The 27,262-nt window shown below is 35.3% G+C and overlaps 1 protein-coding gene across 2 annotated transcripts; it reads left to right on the plus strand.

Annotated features, from left to right (window-relative positions):
• The first annotated feature begins 1,930 nt into the window (after positions 1–1,930).
• Positions 1,931–27,186, plus strand: LOC139451663 (cytoplasmic polyadenylation element-binding protein 2-like). 2 transcript variants are annotated; one of them, XM_071232983.1, is made up of 9 exons: positions 1,931–3,097; positions 15,656–15,700; positions 17,109–17,214; positions 19,666–19,845; positions 20,659–20,748; positions 20,919–21,037; positions 21,451–21,565; positions 21,807–21,988; positions 22,490–27,186. In XM_071232983.1, exons 1-9 carry the CDS (start codon positions 2,174–2,176, stop codon positions 22,715–22,717), a joined length of 1,989 nt encoding a protein of 662 aa, XP_071089084.1. In that variant the 5' UTR covers positions 1,931–2,173; the 3' UTR covers positions 22,718–27,186. The 2 variants fall into 2 exon arrangements, with proteins under 2 accessions (XP_071089084.1, XP_071089085.1); XM_071232984.1 differs by lacking the exon at positions 15,656–15,700.
• Positions 27,187–27,262: the final 76 nt, after the last annotated feature.

Here is a 27,262-nt window from a genome sequence, read left to right on the forward strand (position 1 = left end):
GAGTTTGATAGTGTAACGGGGGCTTTACGATCGTCTTAGCGCTATACAACTGCCTTGTGAAACGGGACCCGTGTATGCACACTGTGCACAGTGTTGTGGTCGTGTAGAAGGACTAAATCTATTCTTTATTAATTATATACGTTTAAAACTGATGTTATTCTGATCGTCGAGTTTGTTACACATACATAACATCCATATGAAAGTTCTATACGCGCCGACAGTGAAATAATACCTATGTTGACTATTTTCTGAAACACCAGAAATATTTGGTTACATTTATATAAAACACCCAAATGCATCATCTTGCAGACTCAAATGATCTAATATCACAATATTAATCAATTAATCCAACTTGCAACCAAGGAGCTCTGACGATTATGCCTCTAGTTTGGTCGCCTGTCACCTTGGTATCAGCTGGGAATGCGCTCGATATCCCACACACTGACTTCCGTGACGTCATAGTCGCGTTCACGCTGAGACAACGTGGTTGTGCGAGGTTTAAATAAACCAGCAGTCTTATTTACTGTTTTTATTTTTGGTATGTTTAAAGTACTTCTATGTAATTGATACTACCCGACACAATCTTACAGTGATGAAATAAAACAGAGACAATAATTTATATTGATACAAGAAACCTATGAAAGATTTAAAGTACTTCTATGTAATTGATACTACCCGACACAATCTTACAGTGATTGAATAAAACAGAGAGTATAATTTATATTGATACAAGAAACCTATGAAAGAAATATCCAAAAATATTTAAATGTAACATACCCATTGTCAAAATTATTGTCACCCGTTAGTATATGTGTCGTAGGGGGAGACAATGTCAGCATGATTATATATTTAATTAAAAATAAGAAAGTTTGCATTTCTAATCAAAATTGTATAGAATTTAATCTGTGAAAAATGATCCTGTATTAGTTATTACTGATGGGTGGGCGATGGGTGATAGTTGACTGCCTAGCTTGTTATACGTAGCTAGAGTGAGCCTGAGTGTAATGAATGATTGGATTTTGTCATGAAAATACAATTTAATACAGCTTATTTTAAGAAACGGTTACCCGTGCTGTATCGACTTTAAAATGAATGCTTTATAAATGTCACAGTGTTTCAATATACGTCCTGAAAACCAAACTGCCAAATACGGAAATCATGTGCAGTGTTAAAAAAAACAACTTTTTATTTCATTGATAACAGATAACACCTTCCTATACCCTACTTCCATACACAACGAGTAAGCCGATCGCGTTCGCTGTCGTGAAACAAATAATTAATTAGATACAGAACAAAAACACAGGTAAATACGTCAATGATGGATATCACTTTCGCTTAAATAAATAAATAATTGGCACGTGCCGCGTTTCTAAATTGTCTATACCGCCGTCTTCTGTAACATTGGACATACTGGCTGATTTAAGATAACTTTCTGTGGCAGCATGGCGATACAGCGTGAGATTGTATTTATGTACAACGGATCTTAGAACGGTCCACTATCCCATGTGATGGCCATGTGACTATTTGTATTTATAACTTTGTCACAGATTGTTATACTTTCACTCCAGTTTATATAACAGGTCTGTTTCTAATATAGCTACGTTTGGTGTAAAGAAATCGACTTGTACACGTCAGAACGACATTAAAACACAAAATCAAATTCTGGATCAAAGAAATAACACTGCCACATACCTGTGAATAGATATAACGGTAAATAAACTTAACAGCAACTAAAGTCACTGAACGTAAAAAGCGACCAATAACAGAACACGCCTCCTCAGGCCCGGAATGTGTATACCAAAGCACGTGACTGTTTCAAGGTGCCCGCTTCATCTGCGCGATACTCCCATCGCTGTTAAAATAGAGCGGGTCTGGGTAAATTTGCCATAGTTGACTTTGGTGTCGTTTGAGAATACATCCCAGTCTGACCGTTTTCTCTGCATGTTCACTGTTTTACATTTCTAACATAATTTACTGTTTCTTGTGGGGTGACTGAAAACGTCACTGAATACATAGGCAACAAAGAGCACTGGGTACGAGAGTTCAGCTGTGATAGCAGACGTGGTTCGGAATCAAGCAGACGTGGCGATAAGATCAGCCTAAATTTGAGTTTGTGAGGGCCTCTCCACACCAAAAGGATATAATATTGAGAACAAGGTATAACGACCGGCTCATGGGTGATTTTGGACTGGACACTATCTCAAACGTAAGAGCTTTATCGCCTGTGGATTTTGACCAGCTTGCAAACAATCAGTCCTTATTCGCATCGGACCCATTCCCTAGTGTTTGTGGTGGTCAAATCATGCAAGATGACACGCTGCTCGAAAAGCCTGCTTCTAAACAACAATCACCCAAACAGCTACCCGTGTCCATTGGCCAAGGAAATTCAACCTCTGAACAAAATGGAGATATAGTTACAAACACAGTAAATGGAGGGTTATCGGAAGAGAAGAAAAATGACATGAGTTTGAGTTCAGTAACTCAGCTGTCAATCGGTCTTTCTGAACCTAGTACCACGGTTGTTACATCTCTTTCATCGGCACCTAATTTTTGGTCTACTGCGTCTGCTGATGATACGTTTGTACACGGTTTCCAGTCGTTGAATGGAACAGTTACATTTCAACAATTTCCCCCTGCACCAAATTCGGTGATGAATGCAAGCTTTACTGGACAGCATATGAGTATGAATGTACCCCCTCCTCAGAGACGGGCCATAACAGCCCATCATAATTTTCCACAACGCCAGAGTCCAAATGTTATGTTGAATAATGCGAAAAGTTACCCCAACTGGAGTAACGCACCCCAAACATCTTGGTCTAGTCAACAAAACCCAGCTACGTTGTCACCTTGGGGGAATGTTCAGCCAAATCATCAGCGTAGATCGGTGCCAAATATCAACGCTCTCGCCCCCATGAAGAGGGCTACAAATTTTCCACAAATTCCCCAATCTTCTTTCATTGCTCCGTCCAAATTTCGTCGGAGCACTTCCTTTCCTGGTCAAATACAACAGGCTGCTCTTGGAATGAAACCGCAGTTTGAATACCAAGCATATGATGACCTTCACAGGGACGGAATGAATTCTGTTGTGTTTAATCAGGTGAGGGTTTGTGTCATTCATCAACAAAATTGGAGTATATACCAAATGGATACCCATTCTCAGTTCATTTGTGTACATTATTGGATGTTTTTCGTTGAGTATGTTTCTGTGGTGTTTACATTTACAGTTTTGTGTCAGGTCACCTCAATATGGCCTAGATTTCTAGTCCTGGGGCACCTGTTTTACCATCCTTCCATATGTCCTAGAGTAGCAGTGTTTATGGCGTCTTTTCTGGTCATATATGCATGTGTATTGTTGCAACCAAGTCCACTGAGTATGTTCCATGTATCAACTTTGAATTCCAGGCGATATTGGTGAATGTAACTGCAATTGATGTGGGAAGGAAGCCAGTGTTTACATTCTGACATCAAGTTTGGTTAGCGAGTGTGCGTACAGGGCAGGATAGGCATAGCAGCATTAGCTATCGAATGGCTTTCTGTGGACGTCCTTAATGTAGACATACATGATGAAAAGGTTTGTTTCAGGTTAGAATTAAAACACATTGAATCATTATGTAAGATTGGAAAATATTGCTCCTTATTTCATGTGTGATTCTTTTCGGCATTGTAAAAGAATATAGAACATGGAGTTATTTACTTAATATTTATGTTTCCGTTTCACACTTTTATTTAGATTATTTCCAATGATGTTTAACCTATGCATGTGTAGAAAGTGCTAGACACCCTTGTCAAATCCAGCTCCCGTGTTCGAAATTATGCATGAAAGCCTGAATGTTAAACAGTTGACGATTAAGGGGCCTCTAGGTTTGGGAGAAAACAACTAGTCCTCCTGGGTGTTTTCTAGTGTCGGACTGATGAAATAGTTGTCGTCTATCCCTGGTAGTCACTGGATAGCTTATAATTAATGTTTTTGTAAAAAATTGTATTACATAATTATTAAAAAAAAAGCAAGTGATATATCCAGCACATACAAAATGAATCAACTATCTCTTTGCATGTTTCCAGTACATTTAAGTTTTAATATACAGCATTAGAAATTGGCACTAGAACTAACTGTCTATAGGACTCCCCTTACCAAACTGCCCAATAGTTAAGGTATCATAAGGACCAGTGAAAAATTGACATCTTTAAGGGTTTTGCTGTATGTTATTATAAGGACTTGTGGACTAAAAATGTTTGTTTCTTCCTCTGATATATGGCCGTGGTCAAGCCCAATAGTGGCTAAAGTTACAGACTGCACAATTGAATGTACAAATTAAGTTAAAGAGTCCTCAATGTTAAAACATTAAAAGACATCTTTGTGTTTTTTCTCTGTATTATTTGAATCCAGGGACCATCACATTTTTAATCATTTATTGATCAGTGACTTTCAATCTTAGTTTCGAACATGTCCATGTCAAAATCTTGATATTTTGGATATAGGACTCCTTTGATCACTTCAATTAAAATAATATAATATTATCTTTTTTTCCATCTCATTGTTGGGAGTGAGGTGAGGGGAGTATTTCTCTCCTATGTTCAACAAATTTGACATAGGTTATTTTCTAAAAACAGTATGGTGATGAAATGATATATGGGACTTTACCAGTTTACAGGAAATTGTCCCTAGGGAAACTAGAGTGTAAATTAGGTACAATTGCATTCTCAGGATGTAATATGACATTGTTAAAATTCTTAACAAACGTCAGGGCCCTTAGTTTCCAACAGCTTTGATGCAGAGACATTAATTTTACTTTGCTATTGGTAATATTACAATGCATGATTGTGTGTACATACTAGTTATCAAGAAGAGTTAGCTAATAGTATCAATGTTTTTTTTAGAAATATCTGTCTAATAAGCACTCAACTTATCATGATAAAAGATGGTAGACACACTGATATGCAATTTGTTAAGACTTGATGCTGATGCCAGATTACTACATTTCATTTTCAGGAGGACACTACTTGTGCTTACAATATTTTAGTCACCATATTGTACCTGGCGATGTTATATTAATTGGGCAAGGGGGGCTAAAACAATTATTTTGAAATGCACTATATTGTTTTCTCCATCCATTCTTCTCAATTGTGCATACTGGACGCACATTCCTGCATCGAGTAAAGCCATGCACAGCAGGCTTGAGACGTTGCTCATAATGGCAACTTCTGGTTTCTCTGGACCAGATTCTATTACTTACAGGTGGCGTGTTGTAGTTTGAATATTTCTAAAAAATCCAAGAAATAAACGGTTACTTTTTTGCATCAGGCCATGCTTAAAGACCCCTTGACTTGCATGCTTTTTTTTTTGAAAACTCCATGGTCATTATCTAATGTTCCCAGTAAGGATTTAAGGGGGTTTTCAGTGAAAGTTAACACAGGCAAAATTCCACATGTTTCTTTTTTTCTCTTTTTTTTAATAATGATTGAGGGGGCACGGGTGGCCCAATCGTCTAAGGTGCCGCGATTCGCTGTGCAGAGTTGCGTCCCTTGGGTATGCCAGAAACCTATGATTGTGGGTTCGAATCCCGGTTCGCCCCATTTATGTTTCTAGGTTTGTCAGCACCATACCCGTGCTCGCGGGTTTCACCGAAGTGGTAAACATCTGAGACCTGCATCACTTCTGGCTTTCCTCCCACATTAAGCTGCCGTGATATAACTGGAATACTGTTAAAAGCGGCGTTAAACCCAACTGACTCACTCCTTTATAATGATTGTATTTGATTGATGAAACTTCACCAATGCTGGGACTTGTGCTTATCTACCTTTTGATGTTTTCTGAAGACAAGTTGAACATTGTTGAAGTAAAGTACCTCATGCACAACAAACAAATGGGTTCATCATTGTTTATCTTGTTTATTAGAATATATCTTTTATTAACTAAACATGTGAAGAATAGAATAGTGTTGATTATCAACTTCTTGTTTACAATTGATTTCACAAAGACTCATGGTGCCCCCAGCAACCTAAGCTTGTAAGATTGAGTTAGGGAGCACTTTAGCAATATTCCAGCAATATCCTGGTGGCGGACACCAGAAATGGGCTTCACACAGTGTACCCATTTGGAGAATCAAACCGGGCCTTTGGCATGACAAGTGAACGCTTTAACCACCAGGCTACTCAACTGCTCAGCTTGTTCTAAGAAGTGACATGACGCAGTGGTTGTTCAGACTCGAGAACTTCGTTTGAGTGTCATCATACATGGCAGGGTTAAGCTAAACTAAAAAGTGTTACGAGCCCAGATAAAGATAAATACAGCGTTAGAAATTGGCACTAGTCCTGTAGTCCTTGCCAAACTGCCCAATAGTTAAGGTATCACAAGGACTAGTAGAAATTTGCCATTTTTAAGGGTTTTGCTATATCTTATCATTATAAGGACTAGTGGACTAAAACTTTCAGTTTCTATCGCTGAAATAATATCAGACTCATAATATCGTTATCAAGCAAGTGATGAACAATACTAAGCAGCGTTCAAGGATAGGATGCACATCAAGGAGTTCTTGTCATTCTGAAATAATGTCAAGATGTTCAGATTTAGGATATGTGGAAGGTTCCTTGTTAGTTTTATTGATAAACAAATTTGTCAATAATTCACAATTGACCTACTATCATACTTAATCTATACAGAAACAAATGTTTAAAAATTTGAAATATATTCTTTTGTAATGTTAAAAAAATAAAAAATTAACATGTCGACACAGCAAGTGCAAGAGCTGAAATCATCCTTTAAGTGAACATTGTCATTAATGATACATACACCGGTAAACATTTCAGTAAGCAGCATAGTCTCTCTCTTCAAAGAGATTGAAAAACAGCAACCCTGAACATCAAGGACATCAGGAATCCCCTTGATTTCCAATCACATTAAAATATTTTGCTGCACTTCGATACCTCTCACCATCAAGAGCTGACAAACCCCTTGCAATCCTACTTTGACCACCCCAATCAAAATAAAGGATGATTGGGCTTTTGAGCCAATCAGATGTTAGCTTTCAGGGATAGATATTAACCCAGACATCTACTTGACCAAATAGTGACAAACATATTGGAACACCCCCCAAATGTTCAAAATTCTACTAACCCTTAGGGTACGTGGCTGGGTCTTAACTTCTATCCCTGGCTTAAGTTGCTTTCTAAAGCAATTTGCCTTGATTGTCAAACTAACAGCCTTCAACAATGCTCTGTGTGCAGTTTGTTGCAGGGGAAATGAAAACACAACCAAAAAAGAAATTTCGTGAAAAATATCAACTATTCTCAACTTCAAAGAGCAGTGAAAGTTACAAATAACTTTTAATTGATCAAATGGAAATTATCAGACATATTTCAATGGTTGACAACATGCCTGTTTTCTATCTTACGTTGCAAGACTTCTGTCATGATCAAGTATATCAGAATGGCTAAAACCAGATAAAGAGGCTTATAACACCTAAGAGAAAATCAAACAATGAGCTTGTCTGTCACCCAAGATGAATTAGTTTTTCATAATCTTAGAAACTTAGCTCAGGTCAAAGAATTTCTCATGTCAAAATATTTCGGAAATGCTCCAAGAAAAGCTACAAACTGCATTTGGGGCACTTTTTAGCCATATAATGTTACTATGGTGCAACATGCAAGTTTTGAACTGAACAAGTCTAGTTCTTATTCATTTGGAGATAACGCAACTGATAACTTGAATAACAATCTATAAGAACTTTTTTTTGTAAATTATGCAGATCCTGTTGGCAAAGACAAGGCTCTTAACATAACTTGTTGTTCAAGGTGTCAAGATTAAAATGTTGTTTCTTCTAACAAAAGTTAATATATTGTTTTGGTATCAAATGATTGAAAGTAAGGGGGTGTCATGGGATCATTTAGGTTCACTGTGATGTAATTCTGGTATTAGGGCCCCCGAAATCACCTATAGTTTAAAACATTTAGGTTATGACAAAGACCCCTTGATTTTTATGCTTTTATTTTGCACATTGTAAATCATCTTCAAAGCCCAAAGATTTAGCAAATTTGTGTGAATCTAAGTATTTTGCATTGAAACAATGGCCAACTATAACTGTGATTTTGGTGGAGACAAATGACAAGAGTACATTTTCGATAGTACATTTTGCATGACAACCAGTCAATGTCCTAGTATATGAACTTCTATAACATTATCATACCCAACATTGGTACTTAGGGACTCGTCATTTATTATTGGGGGGTGGGGCAAGATTGGTCTTAGTACTGTTTAATATTTCCCCCTCCCTTCCCTAGAGGTTTTCCAAGGTTTTAGAGGTTTGCTGCTTTAGCATTTGGATTCTTTGTTTGTTTGTTGTTTAATGCCACACTCTGCAATATTCTAACTCTATGACGGCGGTCTGTTAATAATTGAGTCTGGACCAGATAATCCAGTGATTGACATCATGAGCATATATCTACACAATTGGAATATGATGACATGCAAAATGACACCAAAATTTGGACTCTTAGGTTAGTAGCGAGCAGGACATAACCCACTATTTTTAGGCTTCGACCACTAATTATCATTGTTTGTAATTAAGAATGAAATCCAAAGGGTTTCTTGTCATAATCTTCATGTTAAGAGTTCAAATTTAGAGGTTCCTTTAGTTAAAGATACTGTGGCTGCAAGCTTTATTGACCCCCATGACCTCAATTAGTTTCACACACTGCTAATGCTTTTGAATATCTGACCTAGTGAGCTTCTGTGATACCATTCTTGGCAGTAGATTTGGAAGAGTGACTTTCTGGTTTTAACCTTTAGCCTGCTGAATTGTTTTCAGACTTCTTGGCCCTGCCTGCTGGATTAATTTTAGCATAAGGCGCTCTAAAGAGGGTGGGTGATTTCAAACAGCTGGTGCTTCATTATACAAGGGCCAATTGAAGAAATATTTTGCACATTTATTCCTGACAGAAAAATACACATTACTATGTAAAAAAATCCTGATGTTTTCAATCATACCAAGGTTAAGACCAAAACGAACACAAAATTTGTAAATTTTCGTAATCTTGCCTGAATTACGATATTGAAGGTAGTTTACGTTTCATGTTAGGAACCTTTCTAAATCGTTAAATTTGTGCTAATTGATTTCAATAATCAGATCACCGATATCTTAATTTTAACTGAGTATAAATTCGATGTTTTTTATTGGTAAGTAACAGCGCGGTGGTAAATTATGAACCATTTCTGTAAATTTATTATCAAAACGTTAAACAGAAAAAAACTAAATTTTCGAGGTCACCATGTCAGTTGCAGAAATACGAACATTCGCGTTAATCTAACATGTCACGTTATCAAATTTGCAGGAAACAATAAATGACTCATGAATATTCACCAATCCTTATTTCAAGTGTTTTGGTTGAATATTTACGATATACGAAAATACAAATACCGTGTCATGATGCTAGCAGACGTTCGAACATCAAACATGGCGCGCTTCGCCCGACCTCGTCGTAACTTATTGCTATTTTAATATCAACAAAGTTTACACTGTCTTCATGTTTATAACTTGGCGAAAGTTGACGATCTTCTCAATCGAAGATTCTTTCATTTGTCATTTTCCGTTTAATATGACGAGAGAAAAATGAAAATAAAGATCGTAAATTCTGACAGCAATATTTCAGTTTGCGCAAAGGTCACCGGATGTGATGTCACAGACAGGGGTAGTCTGCTGATAATCTTTCGAAACAAAACAATTACAGTCAATTTTGAAATATTTCGCCTGTATTATAAAGAATAAACACAAATCACTACATACTATCAGTAATCGCCACTAACATGAAATTACAAAGTGATTTTCACGATATAATTGACGTATTTTTTAATCCGTTGGACCTTGCATGCTCCCGTGACCCGGAAACACGCCACATGCAAGTTTCTCGGTATCTTTTATTTGAACTTTTGTTGATACATAAGGATCACCATTCCATGTTACGTTGAATATAAAGTGATATGATTCATGTATCTGCGATGTACATGTTGATGACTTTGTTTTCACTTTAATAATTATGTGTTTGAAGCAATAAGTCCATAGAAATCGTCGATCGGCGACGATCACACCCCACAACAGGTGCGCGATAATAGGCGTCACAAAACGTGTTTCAAAATAGCATTCATGCGATGCCGAATATGGTAGGATATACGCAGGTGGGTGATGTAAATATATATATTAAAAAATACGATATACATATTTTCAGTGTTAGTTTCTAATTAAATGTGGGATATTTAAATATTTTTTCCTTTTATAATTTAATACATTTATCAATTCTAGATCTAGCATGATTTTACAACAATTCATGGATCATCTTAAAATTTATTCCATCAATATAGAGACCGCCATGATTGCGTATTGATGATAGATTTGTTAATGTTTAATTAGATACATCTGTTCACAGCTTCTAAAATATTAAGTTATATTTAGTATCTATTTTTTCCACAATGATTATGTGTATGGATACTAAATATTGGTCAACAGGTCAATGCATCAGCACAGTGTAACTGATCAGACTTTAATTACATATTTTATTCAACAATTGTCTTCTTTCACCTGAACATAAATTATGTGAATAAGTAACTATTTGATGTCATTATTTAAGTTTAGTATTTCATAAAATAATATAGAAATAGATAAGATCCTTATATGAACCTATACATACACAACTCATATGGACATTAATCTTGTGTATGAAGTTGTTTGTTTCCAAAAAACTAATTCTTAAATATAATTGTAATATGAATACGATACATTAATTTCTTGTAACAGAACATGATATTTTTGTTTGTTTAATCACAAGAACCAGGGTGGCACTTAGCTGGTGAGTTAGCCATATATTTATAAGAGAATGTTATCTTTTGAAAAAGGAATAGGGCACATATACATACATTGACAATTCTTGCAGTTCTGTTCGGTTGGAGAAATGTACATGGAAATATCCTACCTTATGTATTTTTTCAGGGTTCTCACCAATGAAATAATGTGTAATTAGTGTGGCAGGACTTTCCAGGTTTGTTGCAGTATGCTCTCGTGTGCTTGACAGTGACACTCATGCATGTCCCCTGAAGGAACATGAACCATTGTGAAATGTGATCAACAGGTTTTCGTCTTCAGTCAATATAATGTACAAAAATTCTAAATAAATGCAGATCATCACCAGCTTTGGATCTGACATCCTTAATCATTTTGATGGGTTTCTGAATATACAGTCAGTATAGGTCCTTATGTTCTTTGTGTCTCAGCCTTCTGGGTGGAATGAAAAGAAATGTCCCTGTATACATGATTACCTTTGTCAGATGTATTTTGTCCTGTCAGCCTCACCCCCTGACTTTATGTCACCTTATGTGGTTAATTTTCGCATACATGTACTGCTGCAAACCTGTTTTTCCCTTGTATATGCAATCACAGTATCAAACTTAATCAGCTGGTGTGTCACTAGTTCCTCAGTTGGTGTGTATAAAAGTGCCCTTGCCATCATGAAACAAGAAATGCCAAAAACAAAAGCATTTGCAATAACAAAAAATCCACATTTGTCCTTTCTTGAATAATCTTAGGATTAGTGCTTCAAATTTTTTGTGTCATAAATTAATTATTAAATTTCCTAAGGATTTTTCTTTGATGGACCAATATCAAACCATCTGACAAGTTAGACTGAATTATTACTTTAAAAGCCCTCATTTCTGAGGTGTCCATATTTTTTTTCTACTTTTAGGACAAAACATGAGCCGTCTACCTGAGCTTGGTTACGTAAACAAATACTTGTTTAAAATGTGAAATGGAATTCCACTGATTAGATATCTTTTTTATCTCATTGTTCTATGAAATCCATTTGAAATGTGCTTTTTTGTACGTAAAATGTCTTGAGAGCTTGTACCCAAACAGGTATGTGCTTTTGTGCCCAGAATATTTTTGTATTACAGTTTTGTAGTTTCAAACTTACACATTGCTTTTTATATGAAAAAAGTTAATTTATTATCACTTTTCTGTCAAAACGCTAGATCTACAATTACCTTACGGTTTACCAATTTACTGGCCTCTTCTCTAGTGACAAGAATTTATTACTTTCCTATCACAATCAGTCTATTTGAGTTGTGCCAATGTGGACTGACTACACTCAAGGACCACGTACATTTAGGTTAGTCATATTATTGATGAAATGTTTTACCATAATGTTCAGCTCATTGTTTGCAATAAACATGAAAAAATAAATATGATCAAAAAGATTTAGTTTAGTTTTTTGGGTACAAAATCATCAAGTGCTTTGGGTACAATTTTGTTTTGGGTACAAAATCACATAGGCCCTACATTTATCCAGTCGACGTGAGTACCTACTTCCATCCGTTCTGAAGATTGGGGAGGGGGAGTAAACGTTCTAAAAACAATCCTTAATATTCTAAATTGTCCTTCTTGCAATGACAGAACAATAACAATCTTCTGTTGTTATTATTATGGCATATTAATATGTTAAATCGCTCTCCGCTGTCGTCGTTTTCAGAAAATAATTTTAAAATCATCGAGCGCGGAATCCTTTACGGTTTCGGATTTAGACTTACAAATTTGATGTTACGCATCGGCGGCAATCACGTATAAATATGAAACAAATAGGAGTGAAGACTGCTATCCAGATCAATAAATAGTAAACAAATGTCGAAAAAAAGTAAACTATGTATTTTCTTTTGAATTTGAATCTATTTCGGAATTTGTTTTATGATCGCTTACCAACTTTTGCATATTTTGCTTCAATGTGTCATGCGGTACGTGCTTCCGGTTTCAGAAATAATAGGTAAAATTGCAAGTATTTCGATTATTTTCCGTAAACTGCATTATATTGCTATTGCATGATTTACCTAGAATGTATAACAGTTCAGATTTTGCGTATCATCCAATATTTGTCATTATTTGCAGTGTTTGTTGACTTAATTCAACTACACAAATCGCGAGTTAGGCCACGCCCAAACGTATCACCGACGTTTGTCGGCTTGTTGATGTGTCCGAAAGTTTATCAAACGAAATCATTTGAAAACTCTATAAAAATTATATTTTTTTACGCAGATTTATACATTCGTGTCAATAATTCTAGAAAATGAAGTTAGATGTAACAAAATTATTATAATAGTCTTACGGGATCATTATGCATGTGGAGTTGTTTGTTTACCGCCGTTGCCATGATCGCACAAGTTTCATCCAATCGATGATGTTACGATTCAGATTGTTTTTGTTTATAATTAATTACTTCGAAAATTGCTAATTTTTAGAAATTAAGGAACTTGAGTGTGTTCCTTTCGTCGGCAAACAATAAATTATGATCGATTGTGAAAAATCATAACATTATAAAGAAAATGTCGGACTGCATGCCGATCAGCGTGAGGTGCCAAAAGTCAACAATGGCCGTTTGTGGTAGTTGTGTGCCGCGAAGTTTGGCTGAAACTTTTTAAACTCGCGATATTTTCTTTTTGAGGTAAATACACTACTGAAAGCTTTGATATTGAGCAAGCTGAGCATTTATGCATGCCATACGTAATTTAAATGTAACGCAAAGCCTTCTTGGTAAATAGATATGGCGAGTTTTGTTTGTGGGTGTCCTTATGCTATTCGCCTGTCGAACTGGTTCGACAGTAGCAACACTGGTAGTGACAAACTCTGTCGAACTGGTTCGACAGTAGCATTGAGAGCTTTAATGATCCTATTGCCACCTGATCAGACAGACCCAAAAATTGTTTGCTTCTATAACTTAGGGGTGATCAACTTATGCCCATTTACAGTTCTTAACAAAAGTTGTTTTTAGCCCAGATTTTAACCTGGTTTGGGCACCAGAATGCAAATAGACAAATTAAGTAAAATGAGCTAAGTTTGAAATGTGTACTAAAATATATGAATGTTACTACATTTATTAAAACTTTATTTTTTGTTGATTAAAGGCTGCAGTTAGTCAAACATTGCTTTAAGGTTTCCCTATGGCATCGATAAAAATACTGGAATCACTTTTGCTTTATACGAATATACCATTTCTTGTGCATGTTGAGAGCAATAATACTATAATTTGATCAATCTACCAATTTAGCCACTAATCCAAAGCCAATGTCTTGTAAACTTTCATTCTCTGTAGCATGTTTGGTAAACTTTCTAACAATAGTCCACAGATTAGTGCTAAGTTCTACTGGTCACATGACAGGTTCAGGCTTGTAGAATCATTTTGGTTGATTGCTTTATTTATTTAACATGTATTAATTATTTAAATAGAAAATAAGTATGGTATTGGAAAACATGAGTAAGGCCTTGCAATTCGTTTTGCTTGGTTTATGGATCAGCCGACCTTAGAATAAAAAAAATTATTAACAAAAGTAAACAACTTTGTTTATGTCTATTATGAACATTATTGGAAAAATAATAATATCCTAGCATCATTCATTGTCGCAATATGATGTCAACAATTCAAGTTATGATCTAAAAGACACCACACCCCTCTTTTTCTTCTCCCTACCTAATGATTGAAATGTATGGACAACCAGTATGTTTGAAGGTAAAAATTCAGAAATATTCAGAAATATTGTGATTATTGGTTTTCCTGACATATGTCGCCGACATGCATTTGTGTTAGCAATACCTAAATGAAGCTAGCCTCAGGAACTAGGGATTTGGATGAAAAAGGGTCGGGTTTAAGCTGATCTATTAATAAGTAGCAGCTTGTCTTGCTTGAGGGACAGCTTGTCCTGCTTGAGGGAGCATTTTGGAAATTAATATGTATTTATATCATATAATATTATGTGTTATTATGACATTTTCCAATCGCACATATTTGTTCACCTTGAAATCAACAGGCTGAAAGTGAGCTTATGTTATCGGCCATTGTCCCTCCTATCCATCTGTTCTTTTGCACCAAATATCTGGTCATAATATATTATGGTCAGTCAAACTTAATCTAAATCATAGTAATCACAAGTTCTTCTTGAAAATTCAGCAAATATGTTTGGTTCATCTATCATCATGATCATTAGCTTTTGTTTACATTTTACTTGATAATTAATGATAAGACTAAATGTTTTCAATGAAGTTAAAAGCTGTCATTTTGTGCTGCTGGAAATTATTAGGAATCTATCAAAATGTATTAAATTAAATTTTTGAAATGATTATGAACATAAACATTGTTTTGTATTAAGTAGCATCAAATATTCAAAGTTCAAGCATTTATTGCTACAGTGGCCAATCAAACTTTTATCCTTTTCAGTGCTTTTCAATCTACGAAAAGCTTTTGAGTCTCAATCTCTAGCCCAAACTTGTTCTTGTCACAGACTGATGCTGTTAATTTTTTGTATGAGAATGTTATTTTACTTAGATAAGTTATGCAAAAATGCTAACTGAAATTTAGCATGTGACAATTTTCTACATTATGAAATTTTTTGAAATCATTATTTATGTTTTGATAGTGCAAATTGAGCCTTTTTGAAACTTGTAAACTGATTAGGCTTGGAACTTTGGATACTGATTTCACCAGTTTATTGTCAGTTGTTTGTTATAGAATAAGACCAAAACATCTGTAAGAATCAAATATCAGCATTTTATGTCCAAATTTAATGACAAGACTTAGAAACCTGAAATTTTGTGAATGATAATGGTTATAAGTAGTTTCATGTTTTTTCAAGGCATCACGATCGGAATTCAACTTCAGCCGTTCTAGACATAAAAAAGTAAGTTTTCTCCTATTTCTCAGAAACTGCTGCCAAAAATGTGCTGTATCAACTTGTAACTCTCACAGACAAGAGAGGATAATTAGATTTTTTGTTCTTACATGTCTGAAGTCTATAGTAGTAACCTAACTGATGAGCTCCCTACCTCATTTCTATTTCTGATTTATTTATTACAAGAAATGATGACTTATCATGGACTTATATTTTCACTTTTATCTTATGCCTCATGAACGACATTTGTGTCTAAAAATGGAGGTCTGATATCAGATCTTTGGATGTCTTTTTACCAGTTTAAGAATGCATGCTTTTACTCATTACTGTAAAGTTTCTTCATGTATCATTTGAGGATACAACTTTTATGAGATCATGATGTCTTTGTTGTGTAAACATTAAGATTATTTCAGAATATAGCATTCGATATCATCAATCAGGATACACAACTAAACAGAATTTGAAGTGCCTTTCTAGAACAGTTTGAAAGGTTTAAAGAAATGTTAAGGAAACAAAGGACATTGTACTTAATAAGGCATTTTTTGGTTTTCGTTTCAGGGGCCCGTTGCCCCCATTGAAAATTAGCTGGAAAATAAATAAATTAATCATAAAAATATGTATGTTTATTATGTCTGCTGCTAGTAATATAGACCCTCTTGTACAATATAAAATGTTATGTATAAATTCCACGTCTATATCTTTATCAGAGATTCAAGAAGCCAGCTGCAGTTTTAACTCCATGGCAGAATGACTTTCATATACATAAATAAATGAATGTCATCACTATTTATTCTAATTTGTATTTCGACTGACCTTGTGTGGAAAAGCCTGTATAAATTCATGAAACGTGTTGACCAATGGTTGAGTCATCCAAACTCCAATTATGGTGAGCTTCTGTACCTCTTGTATTCAGGTGCAGTAATGTCACTCTCTCTTTCTAAATTTTGATTGCAGTTTGAATTAAATGGTATGATATTCAAGTGATATATACCCGAAAACAAGAGTAACTGTGATCATAGGAATTTGTACAGAACTGCAAACAGCATATGATGATTATGGTTTTAGAAAAATGTATGAAATCATTAAAGCCCAATAGTACACTGCCAGTACAAGTTACTATTTAGCTTCAATGAATAACAACAAGTTTTGTATGTCTTCTAACATTTCTTCAAAATCAAGAAAGGATTACTAAGAAGTTGATCACATTTCTTGCTTTATTGTCAAATGACTATGCAAGCTGAAGCCACAACACGCTTCTGTTATTTTTATCTTTTAGACAGTAACTACAACAACATGGACGACAAATTAGAATACACATGACAGTTTATTGTTAATAATCAGTTGTTTTTAATATCTATGTATATTCATTGCATAATTTGTTCTTCTTTATTTTATATCTTGGACAATATTTTTTCAGGACCGTCCAACAAGTTTTGACACAATGAGGTTTCCTGCTTTGGAAAGTCAGCTGCTTGATATCATGAAGACAGGAGGACCTGAACACTTCGCTGAACATATGAAGGGTATATATTATTCTAGTCATGCTATCATGGTTATCAGCTTCTGATGTTATGCTCTTTGTCCTCTCCCTTCAAACACTGGCTGGTGTTGTATATCCAGGCAATTCCTAATGGGATCAACTAGTACTCACATTATTGACAGTGCCATGTTTTTGGTGATTTGACCTGGCAACAGATAGTGAGATCATGACTGGCATAGTCAACATGGCTGTATATTCAATGTGTATATTTCTAGCAGTAACAAGTTATCTGCCTTGTCATCATCAGATGCTCATCAAGCCTGCATATACATGACTTAGAATGAGCTGCAACATCCAGCTTTTTGCGATTCTACAAATTGGTGACAGGTTGACTTTTTTTCTTACCATGCATTTACAGCCTTCATACACAATATATTACAGGGATTTTGCATGCAGGAGGCAATGCATTGGGACTTCAATTTTTGATAGGACATTCTTCTATGGCTCTTTGTAATTTGAACAATATCTTTTGGACGTTTTGGATTATACTCCATGTCCTAGAAAATTATCCGATCTGAAACCCTGTATTATGACAGGTTGTTCTTTATGAGTGGAAGATTCAATTTGCTTTTGAATGGGAGTGTAACAATTGATTTGTTTTGATTGACTGTCGAATGATTAACTGTTTTATGTTCACCAAAGCCCTGATCTAATATGTTGTCATTTCAATTGTCCCATTACGCAGCTATTTGACCACATTTCATTTTAACTGCAGGGAGCTAAAGACTATAAAAAATTTACATAGAGAGTCAGAAATTAAAATAAATCTGCTAGTCAGAGACTTGTAAAATTCAGTAAGGACAGGTGAAATTTCCTTATGGACTGCTACCCCTACCATTTTGAAGAAATAGCAACTTTTGCCAGATTATTTTTGCAGACAAGTAAAATTATAATTAATTTATAACCCTGGCATATATGGTCACAATAGTGTCTAAAATATGCTCACAGAATTTGAAAAAGATCTTGTAGATGGTCACCAGATGTCTGTCTATGTTTGAAATCAGAACCTACCCATAAATGAATGTTTTGGGTGCATAGTTTGGTAAGCAATGTTTGTTGTCAACATATATATTAAACATTAATTTTGACCCTCTTTTGACCTAATATGATATCATTGAACTGAATGAAACATTCATTTTGTTATTTGTTGTTCATATTTTGATCCCCTGGCATTTAATGCATGCTGGATATAGTCATCATATGGACTGTCCTTCCGTATTTCGTGTGCATAACTTGAAAATTGTGAAAGATGTTTCATCCAAACTTGGTTCATGTATTAACCAGGGGCTGAAGTGTAGCTTTTTGCTATTGTGGGGGCCGGGGAGATTTGTCATCTTCTGATGGCTCTTGTTTCATTGGCCAAATGATATCAACCAATTCAGAAGAGTTGCATAACATTTGGACCGTTTTTCAACCTGCAAAGTAATGTCAGAGTTCAGTACCAGAGGCCAGGTTATGCAGGAATGTTGACTGGTTCAGCACCAGATTCCTGAAACAACTAAGACATATGCTGCAACACTAGACGCCACGTAGGGCACCTGCTGATGCAATTACCTTACCAGGTGGACTATTTATAGCGTCAGCTTTGTTCAGCATAAAATTAGCATTGATTTGACAGTTACTTGTCCAAAGTATTACCATGCACTCATGCCCAGCAGGGTATTATGTATCACATCAACATGAACAAGTGATAATGTCTGCCAGATTTACCTGAAACTGGAGATCTGGTTCTAATGCCAAATTTATGCTTGCAATTTTAGTGCAACACCACAAAGCCACAATTTCAAAGCCTAAGTTTTAGTTATAAAATTTTGTTGGTCTAGTCAGCTTAGCATTCATAGTCCATGTGTTCAATCATACATGCTTACTGAAAATATTGTTCAGTATAAAGCTTGTAAGGGTTCATTTAAATGCTGTTGTAATTGGATAGAATTAACATCTGTAAGTCAAAGCTTGTTAATATATCTTACAAATATCTATTTATGTTTATCAGTGTTAAAAATTAAGTGGGGCCTGGACACCTTCAGGTTTTCACAGAAAATATTTGAATCTAGGTACATCTTATGATGTTCATATGACATTTATTAGAATGTGTGAACCTTAAGTATGTTATGTAAATACTTCATTGTTTAGTAAGTTCTTGTCCCAAGATACTGTTTTATTATCTTTTATAGATCTTTTATTATGCTCGTTCGGGAAACAGAAAAAGTACCAGTTTCTAAGCCTTAATAAAAATAGGATAATTAGCATGATTAGATTTGTGCATTTCAGACAAAATGTCATCCAAATAATAAGACATTGGCAGTCAAACTTAACCAGTTTACGTATGTAAGGATGACTAAAGGGACTGCACCAGAGTTTCGAGATTTACTCAACTTGTGCAAAGTTGTTTTATTTGTGAAATTTACCCCATGTGATGATTTGTACTTTGCAGGGAAGTCTCCGTTTGACTTGGAAGAGAACCAGTTAAATTCTGGCAACTTAGATCAGACAGTTCCCAACATAGGCACTCCGCCCCGTGTTTCACCCAGCTCACAGTCTGGTGTTGGAGATAGAGTCGAGAGATTCTCCAGGAAGGTCTTTGTCGGGGGTCTCCCTCCAGACATTGATGAAGGTAACCAGTGCACATGATGAGGAAATGCTTTGCAACAGTTAACAACTGTTAATTATACTTGCTACACGTACCAGTGGCCTGTGTAGGAATATTGCAGCTTGTAATTTAATACTTTTCACTTATGTAACAACATGCAATAAACTACGGTTTTAACAGACTTAAGGGGACCACTAATTTTTGTTCGTTATGACGGTAGTTCATTATTAGCATATATATAGCAAAGGGACAGGACCAAAAAACAGTTTGTTATATTCGTCAGTTCATCATAAGCGTGTCGGTTATTAATGTAGATTACTGTACATTGATAGCACTTTTTTCCCCCCAATGCCAGTAATCATGGTAATTTTTGAAAATTATTAGTTTGGTCATGCTTAGTTTCAAACATTGTTATTCTGTATCAGAAAAAGATTCTGTAAGATACATTGATATAGTATGTTGCATCTTCAGGGTTTGAGGCATGGAGTAGGTTTAATGATTAACTGAATTATCATTAAGTAGTAAAGGACTCATTGTTAACTTAATTAATCTAGGAGGGAGGGTGATCTAGATTAGATGTTTTTCATATCAGTTACTTTTTGATTCCCCAAATCACCAATAATGGAGAATGATATTGCCACCAAAATGAGTATTGTGTTGTTTAGTTAGCAAGGAAGCTTATCAGTTTTGAGTAGTGTAAAAACATGTGAACTAGCTAGGCTGTGAAGTGTATCTTGAGTATGAAAAGCTGCTGACAACATAGTGTCACTGTAACAACAGAGTGGAATCTGTAATGTAATACTTTGCTTCATCATTGTTAATGTTGTTCTGTTACAGAGGAGATAACTGCAGCTTTCCGAAGGTTTGGCCCTCTTGTTGTTGACTGGCCACACAAAGCAGAGTCCAAGTCATACTTCCCTCCAAAAGGTATGTCCTCCAATATTTGAGTGCTGGCATTACTTAGTTCAGGATGGTGGATATTTTATGGCACTTCAGTCAGTCAAGGAAAACGATCAATATTCTGGTCCCGTCCATTAACTGAAATTGTATCATATCAATGGCTGTCGTTTTTTAACTAATGAAATTATATCTTCCAGGCTACTGTTTCCTGATTTTCCAAGATGAAATGTCGGTCCAAGCACTTATAGAGTCATGTTTGGTGGATGATGACAAGCTGTATTGGTGTGTGTCAAGCCCAACCATGAAGGATAAACCTGTAAGTTTGGTGCTTTCAACAAGGAAACCCATTTCTTGTTAATTTGTCAATATTAAGGAAACAATTGAGCAGTTGCGGAAATCAAAGATGACTGTCACTTAAATCTTTTCCCGTATTTAGCTGTATATCTATTTGTTTTTGTTACTGCTGCTATAATTGATATATTTCGTGGCAGTCATCCTATTGCTTGAATATGTTAATGACACAAATATTCATATATTAGAAGTCACCCTTTTAATATTGTGATACTATTTGTTGTGTATCTTTTAAAAAAACACCTGGCAGAAACATCAGAAAGTGTTACCGGTATTTACGTTTGTGAAGATAGAGGGGCAAATAGTTGTCCTAGGCTGTCATAGAGAGAAAGGAAATTGTTACCATAAAGTTAATGACTGTGATAATTCCTGACACAGGTTCAGATCAGACCATGGAACTTAAGTGACTCTGACTTTGTCATGGATGGTTCTCAGCCTTTGGATCCAAGGAAGACCATATTTGTGGGTGGTGTTCCCAGACCATTGAGAGCAGGTTTGTTATTTTTTACCCTATGCCTCTTTATGATGACCTATATTTGCCTTGCTGAAACTGATAAATACTATATACTTATATCATATTATCATTACCCTGAAATAGAAAAAGCACTAACCCTGGAATCTCAGCTAATCACAATCGATCTTATGATGCTACAAGCTGATGGAAATGATGCTCAGAACCATGCTCTGGCTAGCAGACACAAACACATTATAATTTGCTTCTTTTTATTTTTCAGTTGAACTAGCAATGATAATGGACCGCCTGTACGGAGGAGTATGCTATGCAGGAATCGACACAGACCCAGAGCTGAAGTACCCAAAGGGAGCTGGGAGGGTTGCATTTTCAAATCAACAAAGCTACATAGCTGCTATCAGTGCCCGATTCGTCCAGTTACAACATGGTGATATTGATAAGAGAGTAAGTATCTTGCATGTTGTGCCTGAACTTCACAGATACAAACTACAACCCGAAAGTCTTCCATGGGGACTGGGAGCAGTGGGGTTGCCTAGTGATTAAAGTGTTAGTCAGAGGACTTAAAAGCATTCACTCTTCATGCTAAAGACCCAGGTTTGATTCCCCATGTGGTCACAATGTGTGAAGCCCATTTATGATGTCCCAGCGATGATATTGCTGGTATATTGTTCAAAGAGACGTAAAACCATGCTTATTCACTTACCTTTTAAGATAACATAATGAGCATAATAAAGCATGCCTATTATCCTGAAGGAAGGATCATTCTGTGACATGTCTTGTTGATGTGATGCATTATGTCAAACACTGCATCAATCTCTTTTTTGTACATAAGTGTGTGTCTATGTTTCTAGAAATAGAAATAGAAGTAAAACCTTTGGAGTAGGCTCATTATGTATGTAAATGCTCATTTGAACTGAAAATAAATATTGATGTGTTGTATTTCAGGTTGAGGTGAAGCCATACGTATTGGATGACCAGATGTGTGATGAGTGCCAGGGAGCAAGATGTGGAGGCAAGTTTGCCCCGTTCTTCTGTGCAAATGTGACGTGCCTGCAGTATTACTGTGAATACTGCTGGGCACAGATCCACTCCCGACCCGGCCGAGAGTTCCACAAGCCACTAGTCAAGGAGGGAGCAGATCGACCACGTGCTGTGCCATTTCGTTGGTGCTAACCAGCAATGGAAGCAAGGCAGGATGAACATGTTGACCCTTTGACTATCAACTCTTACATAGGGCTTATGCTTTTTTATTGTTCATCCACTTTTTCTATAGTTGAAAATTTTCTTCAGGGTTGCCTCAATTATTGTGATATTGTCCTTGAAGTAAACGTCAACCTTTGAATTGACACTGCGATAATTGTGAATCATCTTACTATTTGATGACACTCATTTCATGGAAGTGGACGATGAGCTGGTGGCTGTTTACGAAACAACACAAAATGTACTTGCCAAGGTTACAGCGTTACCGAGAATGAGGTCAGATAAAGGTAATCATTTGGTACAACTGAAACTGTTCGTGCAGATTCAAATGAAAGATGAGTCGATCTCACGATACCAAAGATGTGTATGTGCATATTCAAAGTAGATGGTTGGCAACAGTGGTACGTAAATCTTTTCACCTTTTCTAGTCTTCAGTGTCTGTGGTATTTTATATGGATTATATACAGGAGGAAGAACAATTTGAAAAAAAAAGTTTATTTTGGCATATAAGGTAGGATCACTTCCTATATTATTATGACAAAATAAATGATGGTGTATGTTTCATGTATCTCTAGACATTTTGAGGTGATATCCATTTCTATTGTGAGCTGTATCTAGTCACCAAGGCAGAGTTTCCATGATGCACCTTAGCTAGTGCACATTGGAAAGGGTTATGCATATGTGTAAATCTGCAGGGAATATATATTTTGTAGAGAGATATGTATGGTAATTGTAACATGTTCATTTGAAATTCAGCATTTATCACTTTGTAAGATTACTATTTATATAGTCAATTTTATACATTGCGCAGAATTGAAATCTTTTATTGCATGCAAAAGACTATTTTTGTTACCAATTGCCATTTCTTTTTTATGAACGTTACTGTGATTCACTGAACACATTCACTGGGTATTTTTGGCAATTATTATGATCATAGATTGGCCTCCTCACTACACCAAAAGCAAATCTGTAGTTGGCAAGGAGAATGTGCGCAGTGTGCCATGACGTTTCACATGCATTCCCCGTCATTTAGTGCCATAGTGGCTTCCAGACCTGTACCCTTCTCCTAATGTGCAGGAAAGGAAGAAACTTATGTTTCTTTGGGTATGTGTCAAATGTTCTCAAACTAATCAAGTCAGTTGCCAATTCCTGCAGTCATTATCTCTGGTGATAGTTTTTTGAGATAGTCAGATCATGACTGCTTCAGTCAAACTCACTAACTTGTACATCATGTATCTAGTCTTGCACTGTGAAAGGTTGAAATTATAATGAAATGGCTATTTTTCACCTCTCTGCAAGAATGTTTGACACATTTCCCTGTGATAAATCTCTGATTCCTGTCAGTCGCACATAGATTTTCTCTGGTGCAATCGTGCAATTTGTTTAAGGTTGTGTCACTATATATATTTTGTTTCAGTCATATATTGCTCAATGAAGATGAACTTATATTTTGTTGTTGAACCTTAGAGATTTAGTTTCATCTTTGTTAATGTTTTCAAAGACACCTTATTTTTGTATAATCACACTCTTTGTCCAAGCATGGGGCACAGACTATGAGATTGATTTTAAACCTTTGATTCTTTTCCACAGTTACCTGTTGGATCTGTTTTACATGCATTTAAGAATTTAAAATTTCACAAAGTTATTCCCTTTTATTGGCACAAATTGACTTTAAATGTATCCTTTTTATAATTCATGGCACATTGGAATATGCACAATTCTATCCTTCCTATTTAGCTTCCATATGAAGCTTTTCTATGGAACTGATTCTATATTTATCAGTTCTCTTTATCAAATTAGTAGGAGGGCTATCTGTGTTTATGACCGATTTTCAAGTTAATTGATAATTGCCAAGTATTGCATTAATCCTTACTCGACATTTTGCAATTTGCAGAATTTGTTACATTGTTCTGACATTTGGACTTTTTCAACTTTGCATGATGTTTGTAATAAGATAATTCACATTATTTTTTATCTACTACAGTTTTTTAATAGATGTTGGGTATTTTGTATTTTTGTCTGTTTTTTATAATGTTAGCTACCTAAACAGTGAGAGAAAAAAGACATATGCTTCCAATTTTTTTTACATTAGGAAGAGTATTGTTGCACTTGCTACTGAGAGGGGTGCACCCTCACAACTTGTTTTTATTTATTATCCTAAGTTGTACTTTCTCCATGCTTGTGTTGTTGAATTAGTTAACTGTATTTAACATTGCCTTTTCTCAGATCTGTGATCAGTTATTGATGAAATGTGCTAGCTCATTCACAGTAAAGAAGAATTTGTACTTTATTATATTTTTCCACATTGAAAAATGTTGCGGGTCATTTGTAGTGGTATACCTGTGATCATAACTAAATGCAGTATATGCCAACATGCCTGAAACTTACAATAAAAGGCACACTGCATAGTAAACACTTTTTGATACAGATAATTGGAAAGGAGTCAGTTTTTGCTTGCATTTTGATATCATCAAATGAATCAATTCCAGAGAATGCAATTATAAGTGATTTTGTCACACTAATCAGCCGCCCCATTCTTTATGCCAAAGTTTTTTTACAGCGAAAATAGTGGGAAAGTGTGAAATATCACTTCCTGTAACTTCTTCCTATTCACATATTGCCTCAATTTCAAGCGAAAACAGACTCCTCCTGAAAATAGGTCCACCTTTTGTACATTTAATACTCAGTTTTGATATGTTTATGTTACATATTTTGATACAGTGAAAAAATGTAGAGTTTTGGTATTTTAGTATGTAATTGTCTCTTACTTAAGACTGTCTGACATCATTTCCAATGAAATGCAAAGCATTTGTATTGTTTGAAATTTTTATCTAAAATGACAGATGAAAATCAAAGTGTAAACATAAACAAATTATTTATCCCATTTTCATCTGTAGATATATATGTGTATTTATTCTGTTTATTTTTTATGGCCAGTTGTATTATGATTATGAATATTATTTTCTGTATGTGGACTGTTGCATATAAGGAAAATCCCTACAGAACTTTGGAGTGCAAATGCATACATAATGCTAGTCAAAGAAATAACTTCAAGCATACTGTTGTGTATGTGAAGCCAGAGATACTCTGGAAAATAATCATTTATGGAGTTAAGGTTTGTCTGAATGGTTCAGACAAGTTTTAAAACCATTGTTAAAGTTGCAAGTATTTTAAATTAACTTATTTATTTATATTGTAGAGAACTACAACCCCAGTGCTTGCCAGCATGGCCCGATACTGTCTCAGCCCCCAAGGGAGAGATGTGTGGGGGAACAGAGGAGAGGAGCACTTTCTCCCCCTCCCCCTCCTCCCCCACGACTCCTTCCATTCTGTTTCAGAGATGGACATTACAAATGTATACAATAGTAGATAAAGGCAGGGGTCATAGATTCCACTTCTGTTGGTGTTGGGATAAGCAGAATCTTTCTACAAGTGCAATATTTCAGGAGACTTTCTATTTTGGTTATTATGTGTATGTATTTATTCAAATGCTTATTTTTATAGCACATTAACTGTTGCCGAGGATTACAGTGACTGTATCCAAGTGATTTTAACCCAGATGTACACATAGTTCATCTAAAGTTTATATTATTCCATGTTCAAATAACAGTTGCTGTTATTTTAGTATTCTAAATTTAATATATAGTATAATTTTCTATCTCCCACTTTGATGATCACTGGCATGTCTCAAGATATTGTTCCTGTTCACCTTTTCCAGCCAGACATGTGTGTGACATGATCAGTTTGATCTGTTGTCGGTGTCATCTGTGATGTGTGCTATCATTTCATTCAGTAACACAGTATTAGTCTTGATGTTTCATCTGTTGCTGCCGGAGTATGTGATTAAGTTATTATTATTATTTAATGTTATAAGATATTCAAATTATTTTGTGTCTTAATTATTTTTGGAGCTATGGATTTTTAATATATAAACACTACCTATGAGAATAATCCTGTAGTATGTAGGTTGGCATTTATCTGGACTTCGATAAATTAAGCAGTTTGTATTCTTAGCTGTGTGTGGAATGCTGGGTAGCTGCATGAGGAATATTTCAATTTCTTGACCAATTTTCATACCAGTTGTGTTTTGTATATGGGGAGTTTTTCTTAGCTATTTTGTTGGATGCAGAGTTATGAATTATCATAAAGTTTCTATGTTTTAATAAAACAAGACTTGTTCTTTTTTTACATGACTATTACAGTTCCATTGCTGTCATTGGAAACTAAGTTACAATGGTCACCAATGAAGGTTTTTGTAAGTTTTCTAAGTAGAGCACTTTCAATGGTCAACAGATTTATGGGTATTAGTAACCTGTGGTTGGTATGTTTCAATTTTTTTGCTGCTATGTTATTTATATTTTTCAACTAATTTTTAATATCTTTCTAACCTTAACAATTTGTGTATGACATTTCTTCAGGCAAATAAAGGTTTTCGATAGAAATAGCATGCTTGTTATACTAACACAACTAACATGTTACTAGTAGCTTGCTCCACTGGTGTTTGGGACATACTATTCA

The sequence above is a fragment of the Haliotis cracherodii genome, unplaced genomic scaffold, assembly GCF_022045235.1.
Source record: "Haliotis cracherodii isolate W230 unplaced genomic scaffold, xgHalCrac1.p SCAF_9, whole genome shotgun sequence".
NCBI classification, from domain to species: domain Eukaryota; kingdom Metazoa; phylum Mollusca; class Gastropoda; order Lepetellida; family Haliotidae; genus Haliotis; species Haliotis cracherodii.